The sequence below is a fragment of the Hyposmocoma kahamanoa genome, unplaced genomic scaffold, assembly GCF_003589595.1.
Source record: "Hyposmocoma kahamanoa isolate Upper Pololo Valley unplaced genomic scaffold, ASM358959v1 262, whole genome shotgun sequence".
NCBI classification, from domain to species: Eukaryota; Metazoa; Arthropoda; class Insecta; order Lepidoptera; family Cosmopterigidae; genus Hyposmocoma; species Hyposmocoma kahamanoa.
In genome coordinates this window covers 720,261-734,800 of record NW_020653765.1, presented here as the reverse complement: position 1 = coordinate 734,800, position 14,540 = coordinate 720,261, and the positions used below count along the sequence as shown (strand labels likewise).

At 35.3% G+C, this 14,540-nt stretch overlaps 1 protein-coding gene across 3 annotated transcripts in view; it reads left to right on the top strand.

The window, feature by feature from the left end:
- The window catches only part of LOC113228892 (transcription factor SOX-6), a 468,781-nt gene extending 454,728 nt beyond the window's left edge, over window positions 1-14,053 (top strand). For 2 of the 3 annotated variants that reach the window (XM_026462323.1, XM_026462324.1), the window contains exons 5-7: window positions 1,946-2,171; window positions 10,956-11,250; window positions 12,006-12,255. In XM_026462323.1, the coding sequence (XP_026318108.1) occupies window positions 1,946-2,171; window positions 10,956-11,250; window positions 12,006-12,255 (771 nt within the window). Of the gene's footprint in view, window positions 1-1,945; window positions 2,172-10,955; window positions 11,251-12,005 lie in introns of all 3 variants that reach the window. The other variant, XM_026462325.1, reaches the window with a different exon arrangement.
- The last annotated feature ends 487 nt before the right edge of the window (window positions 14,054-14,540 follow it).

Sequence of the window (14,540 nt, the reverse complement as noted above, 5' to 3'; positions counted from 1 at the left end):
GGAAGATTTTCGGTATATGCCTATCCCATCAAAGTAGCTACTACTGATTTCAGGCATGTCCTTCTTATCGTATCGATGGCATACACTTATAATATAGGTAGATAATGCTTTGTCATCGTGGTGCAAGGATTTCTCAGAGTGCGCCAGACGTACAGAAAAGGATTGTCGTCCATACCACGACCTGCACCTGGTGGTAAGCGACACACCTATTCATAACAGTTGTAGTGCCACTCAAAACTTTAAATCACAAAGATCTGAGGCACTGCCACGTCACGTCATTCTGAGACACAAGTTGACAAGTCCCATATGCCTGTAATTTCACTAGCAACCTTACCCTTCAAAACCGGAACGCAGTAATGCTAACGTTACCGCTTGGCGGCAGAAATAGGTAAGGTGGCAGTACTACCCTGGACAACTCTTTCACAAGGAGCTCTACTGCACATTTCGTACATATCCCGTTACAATTTTCCATCAAGTGAACCGTTTGACTGTTTCATTAACACCTTTATTTTATAAAGTGCAAATTGTTTATTAATTATGAAAGCGAAGACGACCTCAGTTTACCTACAATTAACACTGTGGGTCCTGGCTTCCTTCCCCGGTAGGACAAATAGTAGCATTCTGCATAGTTACCGGTCATTCCATTGTTCTATAGTACAAGTAATTCAAAAAGAATTATCTGGCGCGTTATATTAATATTTTTGTCATCAGTATTAAAGATAAGTTTTAAGGCGCTTTCTTCGTTAGAAGAATATTACGTTATGTTTAGGTCGTTGAAGTCCTGTCAAAAACCTAGCGTGATCTTAAAATAATGCATAGTTGAAAAAAGAAAGTTGTTCAGAAGAACTAGAAAGGATGTTATGTAAAATGTTGATTAGTTCGTCTTACGGTTAAGTTTAAACCATTAGATTTTTACTGATGTTACCTACTTCCAATAGTTTGATGCAATTTCCGCTCAATTTGTGATGAAATGGTTACATAAGTTGATATTCTTATGTCAGTCTTTGGGGAACAAGACTGGGGTCTCACCCTTATTTTGAAGTCATCAACCGAATTATACGTCACACCGCTGGCCACGGATCTTCTCGCAGACGAGGATTTAGGCCACAATCCGCCACTTTGCTGGCCTAATGCGGGCTGATGATGATGATGATGTTTTCTTCACCGAAAAGTTCATGATCAATTTGAAATTAAATTTCACAAAAAAAACTCTAAGAAACTCAGAGGTGCGAATCTGGATTCGAACCCACAGGCTCTGCTTGAGAGACGGTAGGTCAAACCATTAGGCGATCACGGCTTGCTGATCTATTCCTCGTTAAAACAACTTGGACTCTTTCAAGGCAATAATGAATATACACTTTCTAGGATACATGATGATGTGAGCATATGTCCCTTGGTTTATAACCAACGTTTCACATATTACTCATAAAATGAAAATGTTGATTCGTTTACACAACAGTAAATTTATAATGCAATCTTGTATCTTATAAATTGATTTATTTACTTACGAGTAAATCTACGTTTATTCTCTATAAATTTTTGATCTTGACTAAGAAGGTTAATTTAGATAATGGACGAGTTGTCGGAAATAAAGGTTTAATTTCAAAGTCAGCCAGCGTAGGCGTCACTGCCGGTAGCCTTTATACAATGTAGACTTTTATACCAGTTAGTTATTATTATTGATACAAAAATCGAACAACACAAACAGAAATTCTTTCGATGTATCTGAACCAGTCTGTTGCCACACCGGGGCCACCGCTCTTACCGACTGAGCTACAGACCAAGTACGGAGATCTTACAAATTTCTTTATATTATGTTCGTTGCAGATTCTTGTATTAGTTTTTTGCCGTCAGCACCACTTGTGAGAAATTTATGAAAATTTCTCCAAGCGGCCCAGTACTTTACGGTAGTTCTTAATATTTATACCAATTACTTTTCTTACAGGTGTCCTCTCCTTGGCCGGCGACTGCGCAACTCGCCCAGCTGACAGCAAGCGCACGCAGCCCCCCACCCCCCGACCCAGATACTCCCCTCAACCTGAGCAAGCAACGATCTCCTTCTCCCGCGCAATCTTCGCTTATGCTGCCACGATTTGTCCCCTACCCTTCCATTGAGGAAAGTGGGAATTACAGCATGCCTAAAGAAGATGACTTTAGTGCTGCTTGTAACAGTGAGTATTTCAATAAAAATATTATTTAAAACCACTAAGAAAAAGATATAGTTCAATTACTCTTTGTGATTATACATGAAACTTACTATGCACAAATAAGTAGTTATAATAGTACCTACGAAGTATGGACAATAATATAAAAGTTTTGTCAACATTAATGTTGTTTCTAGTCAGAAAAATGTAAGCAGTTACACTGATTGAAATGTCTGAATGGCTTATCATAGTGTGAACTCAGGTACCAGCACCACACATCGTCACCTTAGAGTGAAAACGCGTTTTCACATAGTTTGTTTTCATTGATTTTTGTTGGAGAACAACATAATTATAAACTTATTGATTAAATATATTATTAAAGTAATATAGTATCTATCTGAAAGAGGCGAAACTGAACTAGTTAAAATGCTAACTAGAAACATTATTGCGTTTACTACATTTTACACCACATTTTTATATTCATCGTGAAAAATTACATAGAAATCACGTACAAGGTATTCACTCTAAGACGACGATATAAAGTAAAATTGGTGTTGAAAATTCAACCTTACCTACATCATTAGTATAGCCATCACACATTAACAAAAAAAATCAGTTTGTATAAACTATACAGCCCGCTTTTTAGCATTATTTATAATAATATCGATTCATTAACATAAAACGGTTTTCTGCACATACGGATTTTTTTTTTCTACAAATGAGTCAATAAGGCAATTTATCTAACACAATGCAAACTCGCGATTCTCGTGAATCTGACTCATCTACTACAAACGATGAGAAAAACAATTGACTCCGGTATTCTGACACATTTCCTTAAGATCCGTAATTCCAAATGGTATAAGTCAGAATTATTTGTCACCATAATTTATATTTGATTTAAAGTGTTACCTTTGATTCGATTGTAACAAAATGGAAATTAAACCATTTTTTCTGATCTAAATCGCGTATGTTAAACCAACGTTTCGGGCCCTTTACAGGTACTCCAATAGTCACGACTGATGAGCCCAATACGTTGATTTGTTTGATTATTCTTTCTTTTTAACTATTTGATTGATTTGAAAAAAAAATATTATATAGGTAACTGTCTCCGTGGACGAACGGTTGAAATGCTGGTTTGCCACGCAGAGGTCTCGGGTTCGATTCTCGGGCCGGGAGAAATATTTGTATTTCTCTCTTATATAGGTGGGGTATAACATGCATTTTTCTTCCACTCTCACCTATCAGCCATCATTTCCATACTCACACCTTTCTTACCCATGTCATCTTTCTCACAATTCATCCATTTTTTATTTGGCCTTCCTTTCCCCATAAATCTCTATCCCTCCACATTCATACATTAGCTACGAAATATTACAATAACGGTAGTTTATTACAAAACATTACATCTAGTTTAGTCACTCTCTCATAGGTGAATCAGTGGATGACGTTGTCAAGCGTCACTCGCGCGTAAGAGATCCCAAAATATAATAGGACGGCTGTCCAATCAAATCATTTATTATCTTATTCGCCGGTATTTGGAACATAAAGCATCAAGGTTACCTGTTCCATAAAATTCACCTATGAGATATATTTAAACATTACTAGGTACATTCCCATCGTTGTTACCATTATTTTTGAGTTTATCGAATGTCGCGATGTTTTAGATATTCAATTCTTTTTTGTGAACACTAGGTTGTTATAATTATAAATAACAAATATCAAACACATGGTAAAACTCATTCGATTCGGCTGGATTCGAACCAGCACCATCAGGCAATCCGTGTCAATTGCTCTTCCAATTAAGCCACGGAACGAACCAACAGACCTTACGAATATTTCTATGTGCTTTTGGTTTTCAATTATCTGTGAGAAATTTATTTCTTTACTCAGAACAATCATTAACAATACCAAGAGGTTGAGTATAAGTCCCAAATTCCGCCACGTTTAGACCCAATCCAAATTGGGACTTTACACGTTTTCCAGGAATTGCAAACCTTCTTCAAAGTTTCATCAACTGCCTAATAGTCTTAATAGTAGGTACATACCGTACATACCGTAGGAACCGTCACTCTCGCAATTGAGAAGCAACCGTTCTTCCATTATACTACTACAGTAACTAATTCACATCAGGTGAACAATTTTTACTAGTTTGTACACCGTTAAACAAATTGACAGTCGTTTTATTTCCGCTTATTCTATTAGAGATTGTGAACTGCCAATTATAGAAATTTGTTAGCTGCCCTCTTTCAACATACCAGAGTTTTACATGTTCATACACGAGGCGTGGTAACAAAGCCCATTTTCCGTTGACACTACCCTAGCGGCTGTAGATAGTAAGTATACTTTTGAAAAGAGCACAGAATACACGTCTGTGGAAAAGAGGAAACAAAAAACATTCTTCTTAGCAACAATGGTGACATGTTTATTAAAGGAGTTAAGATGCCATAGGTCGTTACGTTGGCCCAATAGCAATGTTACGAAATATTTAAAACAGACAAGAACACTGATAAATGTGGTTCAACGTGGAAACGTTGAAATGTAGAAACGTACCGTGTCCGTGTTGCAAGCGCATCGGTCGCCTACACGTCTAATTACTTCATATTTAATTAATACGTGTTTGCTAAATATTATATTTTGTTAATAACTATCTAAAATTGCGTTTGTTTGTTAATAATTATTATCATTTATATTCCAGTCAAATATATAGAACGATATCACATAGACATCCACTAATTAAAACTCACGAGAGAAAATTTAATAACTGTAGGCCACACAAATATTTCTCCCGGCCCGAGAATCGAAATTGGGACTTCTGCATGGCAGACCAGCGTGATAACCATTCGGCCATTATGGAAAAATTGTAAAAAGTTTCAAGTCCTTAAGTTTTCGCATTCGGAAATGAAACTATTTTTTCGAAACTAAACCACGTGCATTTGTTTTATCAAACAACCCTTCACAGGTCTTATGATCACGTCCCTTTACAAATATAGATAAGGTCGCTTTGCAAATATTATAAAAAGTAACTACATTCTGAAATAGGAATTACCTTTTCAGACGTGTCAAGTCAAAATTTCGTCTTTCCATACTTTCAAATTGGGTTCAACTCTAATCTAGGCATTCCAACCACTGAACATAGCAAGATCTGCGTGAACTCTTAGTACCTCAAAAGCTTTTCCTTCGCCATTCACGTGTGTGAAGAGAATGTAGCATTAGGTGCGGTTGGCACATTTAAACGATGTCGAGAAAGACAAAACCACGGCAATAAACAAGTTCCATTTAGACATAACTTTGCAAAATATTAAATTTGAGTATTGAGGAAACGTCGTTATTTACCATGAAATAAGTTAATGAGCTGACGACACAGCACTAAGGTGGTGGAACATTGTACTTTTAAATAACTACAAGATTGACAAGCTGCACTTTTCATTAAAAAATATGATCTCTTTTGAAATACTATAAGTAGTAGAGTTTAATACAACTAAAGGCATTCATACAGCTGTTTACTTGGATGACAAAAATCCATGATAGCACTGGCCGGTGACTACCAATCCAGACCTCGATTTATGATATTTGAAGATGATATATTGTAAATTATAAAAATGTACAAAATTAATTTACAAAGAGCAAACAACCCCTACAAGTTTGTCAAGTGTAAATCACTTGAGTTAAATAAAGTGCACACCTAGTTGAAAGTAGATATATAGTTTAAAATGAATCGTAATACGCAGAACATAAGAGCTAAAAAAGCCATAGGCCGGTTTGAACCACTCTGTCGGAGAATCAATGAACACAGAATTGTTATTATTGTGGTGATACAGACCGATGTCGCTCGAAGAACATGATTGTGTATGGACGAACATCAACACGTCTTCTTAAAAGATGATTAAGATTTAAATGCAACTCTATACCATTTTTGATAAGGCAGTCAAAAGTCTAAAAAATAGGAGAATCGCTCGAATAACAAACACAGCCATGTATAAACAGACAAGAGCACTTCTGCCTTTAAAATTAAAATTTTGATTCGACTCTATACTACTTATGATAAGGCTGTCCAAAGTCTGTAGTGTGCTTTTTTCTATAAATTATTGGAATCTCTCTAGAGCCCAATCATTACTGTTGAGTCTATATGATATCAACGATGAATCGAACTTGCCTTCCTGTATGTCCTATTCATGAAGATGTCACGGTTATATACACAAAAATGTAGATAAAGGAGCTTGTCTCTGGCTACAATAAAAATCGACTGTTCAAATGACAGCACAATTGTTATAAGAAGAAAACGAACTCTTCTAGAACTTCTAAAATATGTTTTTTGCTACAGAATACGTTAATGTACCTACCCATGATTTTAAAGTTTAATGTATTTAGTAGCTAAGAATGCAAAATGTTTTCATTTAGGAGTGCTTACTTTTTTTAACTTCAAATCAAGTTTTAGAATGACAGAATCTCATATGAAGTTCAAACAACAGTGAATGTCCGCATCACGGTCAGTGGATAAAATCTCCGCATCCAAGCCACAAAATTGAGAGATAGGTAAATGTTAAGCGCAAGAATTAATTACGAAAGATAACCATCGCTGGGCGGCTCGGTAAATCTCTAGACCAGTTTTCGGATTTATTTTTGTTTTACCACATTATGATCATTGATGAAGAATTTGCTTGGAGGACATAGCTCTGGGGGAACATTTTGGAGCCTTGAGAGTTTTGGTTACAACGTGCTTTATAATTTTATGTGTTGACGTAATTGCTCGTTAAGCCGTTAAACTGTACTGCCGCCGTTAGCTGAAAAAACGCTTGTGAAAGAAACATAAGACCGAGAAAATATTGTTTAAAGAAATGAAATTAAAAAAAAATCTTCTTTTCCCTCGCGTTAACTTTATGCCTTAACCACTTAGGAAAAAAGATAAAAATAGTTGTTACTATTTTTATCGGATCGGCCTTTTTTTACTGATCACAGTATACATAACAATTTTTTTCGAAAAATGTCACTGTAATGTACAAAATCTCACTTTAAACAGCATTTTTTACTTATCTACATAAGTAATGTAGAGAATTTTCAACAAAGAATTTTAACACCGTGTGGCCCACCATAAATTTAGGTTAAAATTGTAAATAAGTTTAAATAAGTTTAAAAAGTCGCGGTTTTTCATTTTGTTCGACATTCGCACAAGATAATTTTAAAAGCTTTTCGTCTCCCTCTAAAATAGAGCTGCTGAGGACAGCTTAACGAGACACCTTAACATGGAACGTGAAAATGAACCTAAAGATGGTGACTCCTCTTATAAGCACGCATCAGCACCGATCAGAACCATACTATTGTATGTTTTATTATATGTTTAATGTTGAAATATAATTAGATAGGATTGCGTGTGAAGTTGTGTGAACTTTACACTAAAAGAAATGCATTTGATGATAAATTTGTCTCCACTTGGACAGTCATCAACGGTGTCACTTTTTTATTCAAGATTACGCTTATTTGTTTACGTCTCCAGTTTTATTGCATCTCGGGCTGTCTTGATGACATTCCTGACGTTTTGGGACCATTGTCGGCGGCAAAAGAGATTTTTTTTTTAATTTAGTGCTCGGACAGGTGAGTTCATTATGCCGAACTGGATTCAAAATTGAATATAGTCTTTTTTACTTTGATGTAGAGTTTGTATAATCTCTCTTTTGTTATTAAAAGCTTTATCGAGTACAAAATTTTGTTAGGAAAAATGACAGCATTTTTATGTTAAACATTTATTACCTATTAAGTATTTATTACTAATCTTGTCTATGAAAGTAATTAAACTACTACATTAAACGACTCGACAAAACTAGTAAACTACGAGCGTAATCAAAGGAAACTGCTAATTCCAATTTAATATCGTGTAATAAAGTACAGTTTTACACCACATCTTATAGGCATTAATATACCATCGAATAACATGAATAAGTGCTACTTTAAATACTTGGCGATGTCCCAAACCAAAATGGTTACAAAATCTCGGCTGTCGTTTAGTTTCCTCTAAAACAAGAGAATTGCATGAAACGCGAAATAGATGGCGCTGGAGACGCAAACTTCCGTTCACGAACTCGCCTGCCTTATAGTATCATTGTGTGGACAAGTGTTTTCTGTAATATCGAATTTAATTTTAAAACCTTTATTCACTAACGAGTCTCACACCACAAAGCATACTCGAATATTATCCATATTAGATTGTTTATTATAGCTTTATTTAAAGACAATAAAGAATATGCGGAATCCTGTTTCTTTCTTTAAAGCGGGCTTCTAATAGCAGAAAATATTGGTTTCGTCGCATTTTAAAATAGAAGTAGATAAAAATTGTTTAAAAATAAAATACCCAATCAGGTAACCTAAGACCAAGATCACATTGTAAGCAAATTAGCCTTAACGGCGAACGTTTTCAAAATATAATTAATTAACTCATCATTATTTTATTGCTAATAATTTATTCATATTTAATCGACATACTTAACGTTATAGTAATGGGCTATAAAACAGACTTTTCGAGGAGCCGTGTCTTGTGAGATGCTAATAAAATTATATTAAGCCGCCATAGTGAGATTTTATTAAATGCATTTATTTATATCTGTACTTTCTTATAATCGCTTTCACAAAATGCTTGATTGGAACATCGCGTTAGTCGGCAATTGATAAATCTATCTATCATTCTGGATTTTTTTGTGATACCCAGTGACGCGACGAATAAGTCATGTAGGTGTTAAGCGACAAGCCTGTCCATGCAATTGCAGTGCCACTTAGAGCCTTAGATCGTATAGATCGTACCCGAATTAAACAACTAAAGCCATTGCGATTTTATCTTTACAAAAAATAGGTTCTTGAAGAAATGAAACGATTTTAGTTGAGAATAGTCCGTGCGTTCTGAAACCGCATATCGCGCGCGAATCAACCTACGTAGGATGTTATAAATTATCTAACAGCGTGTCAAATTAATTCGAGGAATGCCATCTTGTGGATGTTTCCGTGCGTACGCTTATTAATTGTGCGGACACTTGCTCGCGAATCCGTCAGGCATACAGCGGATGTTGCTTGACCTACATGTTTTGAGGGGGTACGTTCAAACACTCAATTTTAGTCGTTTTGGTTGCGTAAGTCGGTTTCATTTGGGATTGAATTAATGTGTTCACGCGATATAATATTTTATTTAAATTACTAATATATTTTGTAACAATTTAGTTCACAACAAAAGTCATTATCTCCTCACTAACACAAATAAGGAAAATATGTTTCTTTTTTATATAAAATAGCGGTACGCTTGGCCACTACCTCAACCGACGATGTCATTTAGATTAGGCAGACGGGCAATAGAAAAGTTATAATTCACAAGACGTATATAAAATTCTACTTATTTAGTATTAATAACTCTTCGTGAAAAGTGTTAATAAGATTTCCATGTCACATTCCGAGATATCAACACGGATCTTAAGGCTTTTTAACTATATTTTCTAATGAATTCAACGCTATAAAAACATTTTCTGCCTCTATGACCTTCACAAATAAGGTTATCCCATCAATAAGTTATCTACTAATCAGTTTTAGACCAAATTTTCTATAGAAATTACATTACTGAAAAACTGAAAATATGTACCTACGTAACTACGTATTTTTCTGTATTCTATTGTGCATAATAAAAATGTACCTAGATACATATTGTTAAGTTAAGTAGATTTATAGTATTGTCTAGGGAAGTATTGCCACCAAAGGCCTATTATTGCTGCCAAGGAGCATGTTAATTATTGCGTGCCGGTTTTGAAGGGTAGGCACGTAATAGTGCTAGTGAAATTACAGGCATATGGGACTTTTTTTTATCAACTTTGTGTCAATGTGGCGCGTGACCCGTAGTACCCCTCAGATCTTTGCAATTTACAGCTCTGCTGTCATGGCTTGGCGTGTCGCTTACCACCAGGCGCACGACTTGTTCATCCCGTCACTTGATGTCGTAAAAAAAGTAATATAAAATCCTGGAATATGCATATTTCTATCTGAGCACCTTTGAAGAGGTCAAAAGCTAGGGTTTATGAGGAACAGAATCTACACCGGCTGAATGATGAAACAATACAATTGTAGTAGATTTCCTGTTTTGTCCTATTATATGACAAATAACTTAAGTAGTTAAGCCAAAAAATAATTCAAATTTTCTTATTTTTGCTCTAAGTATCAACTTCACTATTCCGAATACTAGAAGGCCATTCATTCTTAATGTCCGAATTTAAGTTTGCTTTATAGCTCCGCAGTAACAATTTACGATACGGCTTAGAACGACTTCCGAAAATTCGATAGAGTTCTCACATTCTTTTAAGTGACGGGATATTAACATTTCTAAAATGCCTCACAGTTTTTATGTCCACATTAGAAATGCTCTGAACCACCGAAATCTGATATAAATTTACGGCTGCATTTTATGTCAGATTAGTTTTGTATAAATTATAATATTTATTAATAATATAAACTTTTACCGCGTACTTTTGAAGTAAATTTGCTTTAAACTGGACAGGGTTTAATCAGAGCCAAATTGTTTAACTAATGGGGCAATTACCATAACGATGTTATTGTGATTTTAAAATAATTACCTACCCTAGAGCACGACTTTACCCTTTGGCTGTAAAAAACGTGCACAAAACCCCTAGTTCTCAATATACCTATCTACGCATAACCAAGTTCACATATACGACTATAAAACACAACATTGACATTTATAAAACTACGCTACCGCTATTAATGATTAAATCTTACCCTAGCCACTTAACCGCCAATAGTCCTTTAAAACACTGTTCCTCCTGTTCACAGCCTCATCATGGAGCCAGTCACCACAAGAAGACTCGGACAAGATGAAGATGGTCCGTCAGACAAAACGCGATGAAGCCGGAAAGCCGCACATCAAGAGACCAATGAACGCATTCATGGTTTGGGCCAAAGATGAGCGCCGTAAGATTCTCAAAGCATGCCCTGATATGCATAATTCGAATATATCGAAGATTCTCGGGGCTAGATGGAAATCCATGTCAAATGCTGAAAAACAACCGTATTATGAAGAGCAGTCACGTCTCTCTAAATTGCACATGGAGAAACATCCTGATTACAGGTAATTTAGAACAAAAAAGGGATCTCACTTCTCACCAAGTTTCAGAACTGAGTGCCGACGATACTCCATATAAAACACACCTTTAATATGCAAAGCCTTTAATATACGCGCCGTAAACGCGCATCATCTGCGCGTATACGCGCCGTAGACGCGCTGTAAACGCGCGTATGTATCGCGCATTTTGATAAGAGACAGTTCTAATTTTAAATTTGTATTGAATTGATATTCAATTATTCCACTAGTTTGTTATAATTATTAATAGAAAGATAGAACATTTAGAAAAAATTCCTTCGATCCGGCCGGATTCGAACCGACGCCTTCTAGCAAACCGTGCTAGACGGTATGCTTAACTAAGCACCGTATTAATAATGATAACAAACTAGTTTTAATTTTAGTTTTGTTTATTAATGTCAGTTAATTTTTTAAATAAAGCAACTAAATGAAATTCTATATGAGCTTCTTGCTTGTAACGCGATGTTACGCGATTCATTATAGCGCGTCTGCGGTACGTGCAGATTACGCGCGGTTACGGCGCTTATAAAATACGCCGTGTGTAAAGGCTCATAGAATGCCTTTATTATAATGTAGGTATGTTGTACCTACTTTATAAAGGACATTTTTCAGGATTTGATGTTATCTGCTTATTTAGATTACAATTTTGCGGAGTACCGATTACGAAAACAACCTTTTGCGAATGCAGGGTACTGAGTAAGAGATAAAACGAGACTTAACGCAATATCTTGTAACAATTCCAGGTACCGGCCAAGACCGAAACGGACGTGCATAGTAGACGGTAAGAAGATGCGGATATCGGAATACAAAAACCTGATGCGTTCGCGCCGACAAGAGATGAGGCAGTTATGGTGCCGAGATGGAAGCAGTGAGCTCGGATTTCTCCCTTCTCTATCATCCCCTGGACCCTCGAACTCTTCGCCACCCCCTAATGGTGGAAATTACGGCAACCCCGCTTTCTCTCCTCCACTGTCGCCTCGAGAGACCGATTGAGGGTCGGCGCGCGGCTGGCCCTACCCGCACGCCGCGCCCCTCTCTATTCCCCCTTCCCACCACCCTTGGTAAAGTTCTAGAAGCAACTAGAACCTTTTGAATTCTCAAAGACTTAGATTAAGTATTGGAGGTTGAAAAGTTAAGTTTTCCTTTGCTTATTCTGATAAACATTTTTTTTTGTTTATTTGTACTAGTGCGTACATTATATACGTTATGAGGTGCAATGTTAAATGAACAATAATTCGTACAAGTATTGCTTCATCGGCTGTACGATTTGTAACAATTATTACGAAAACCAGTGTCGTAATCGGATCTCTAAATACTGAATTGTTATGAGAACGAGATTATTCCATTAGTGATTTAAGAAATCCTAGAAATGGACTCTAATAAGAACTTTTAAATCTTATCCAATTTGTGATTGGATTCCAATGTCTCAACATTGTAGTTGAACGGGACTTAGAAATCTATAGGGCAATTTTATCTTCTTCAATACACAAGAAAGCTTGCCCAGAATGGGCTTTACTACACTGTTTTTCTGAAAGACAAAATGTACTAAGTAAATATGTAATCACAGAAATCTGAGCCTATTTATTTAGATTTCTGTGAATATAATAAAATTTATCAAATTTGCCAGAAGATGATATTATCCCATAGACGCCTTTTTACCCCAAAATCCCTATCTAATAAATGTTTTAAAGTAGTTTTGGCACATTATCTTCTTCGAATAAGCAAAAAACAATAGTGCCAAAAGTGTATTAAACCAAGTAGAAAATTAGAAAAGTGTATATAAAATAGGCTATTACGTCATAATATTATTATTTAAAACTGGATTTTACTAGTTGTATCTGGTATTTTTTAATGTAAATAAGTACAATTCCCTTTTTGTAGATAAATAGGTAATATGAACAAGTGTAGTCTGGGCTAATGTCTTATGTATAAGGTTTGGAGATTAGAGTTAAAATTAAGGCACTTTAAATATTTAAAACTTGTGTGGCCATGTGTAAATGTTAGTACGAAGTTTAAGGGTCAAACCACATTATGGATCACACATCAGCACCTCGATTCTAAATAATAATCATGGTCGCATTGAAGTCTTTGCTGATGGATGCTGGTAACTGTGTTTTGACCTTTAGTGTATTTTGTAGATGCTCCTTTAATTGTAAGCTACTAAAAATGTATCAAACCAAAAATTTGAAGCGAAATGCTTGAAAATTTAAGTGTTTTGAACACGTGAACTGTTTTGTTAAAATCCAGTGATATCTATATACCTAATGCATAATTATTGTAATAAATAAATACTCATAGACTATAGTAGAGATTTGTAATAGAAATAATTTTGTCTATTAGCTGGTTCACTTATTAAGCCAGTCTTTTTAAAAATATACCTACTCTGTGTAAAGAAATAATCAGTGACATTAAATTTGTAACAAACGCATAATAAGAAATGTCGATTCTATTGTCTAAAACTAAATATAAATTGACATTGGTTGGTTGATTTCGTTAGGAATATACTCTTTGTTTGCCAGCGTATTTTCAGAATGTCTGATAACAAAATGTCGGACGATTATCGATAAATAAAAAGCAGTTTATTCAGTGGGCATCACTGAAAAAAAAACAAGGTGTTGTTTATGGTGATATTGTAACATATTTCCATAATGCCTATCAAGCAACAATTTCAAGCAGTGACTGTAATTCGTTGTAATTGATTCAATTAAATAATGAATTTAATCATGTTGTAATTTATTCCAAAATAGTTTCAAGAAGAATCGACATTAACATATACCAGTAATGTAAATCATTTTGTAAACAAATATCAACCATGGTCAATTGACAGTCCGTCAATTTGTAATCTAGCTACACATAACTTTTTTACAAATAAAAAAAAATATATCCATCGATGTAATAAATGTGGAAATTTACATTAAAACCTAGTTGTTCGCGGTATCAAATTGTGCAATTTATATAAGTAGAAAAATAATATTTAAGCTCAGCTATACATTAGTATCAAATCTGAAGATCACTTTTATGAATGCAAACTAATTTGAAGAATATAAAATAATGCTGTCCTTTGAAAAAAGGCAACTCCCTTTACGTTGTTGCAGAATTGTAGAGAATTCTGGTGGCCCGGGCATTGCTGTCAAAGCAAATACTATGACCGCTATTAGAGGATCTAAAGGTAACTTTAACATAAAAAGATACTGCAGAGAGTGAATAGGCATTTTATAGGTATGCATGCTCTATCGTCGACCTTATCGTCAGGTGAGAAGGAGGTTAAATGCACACTT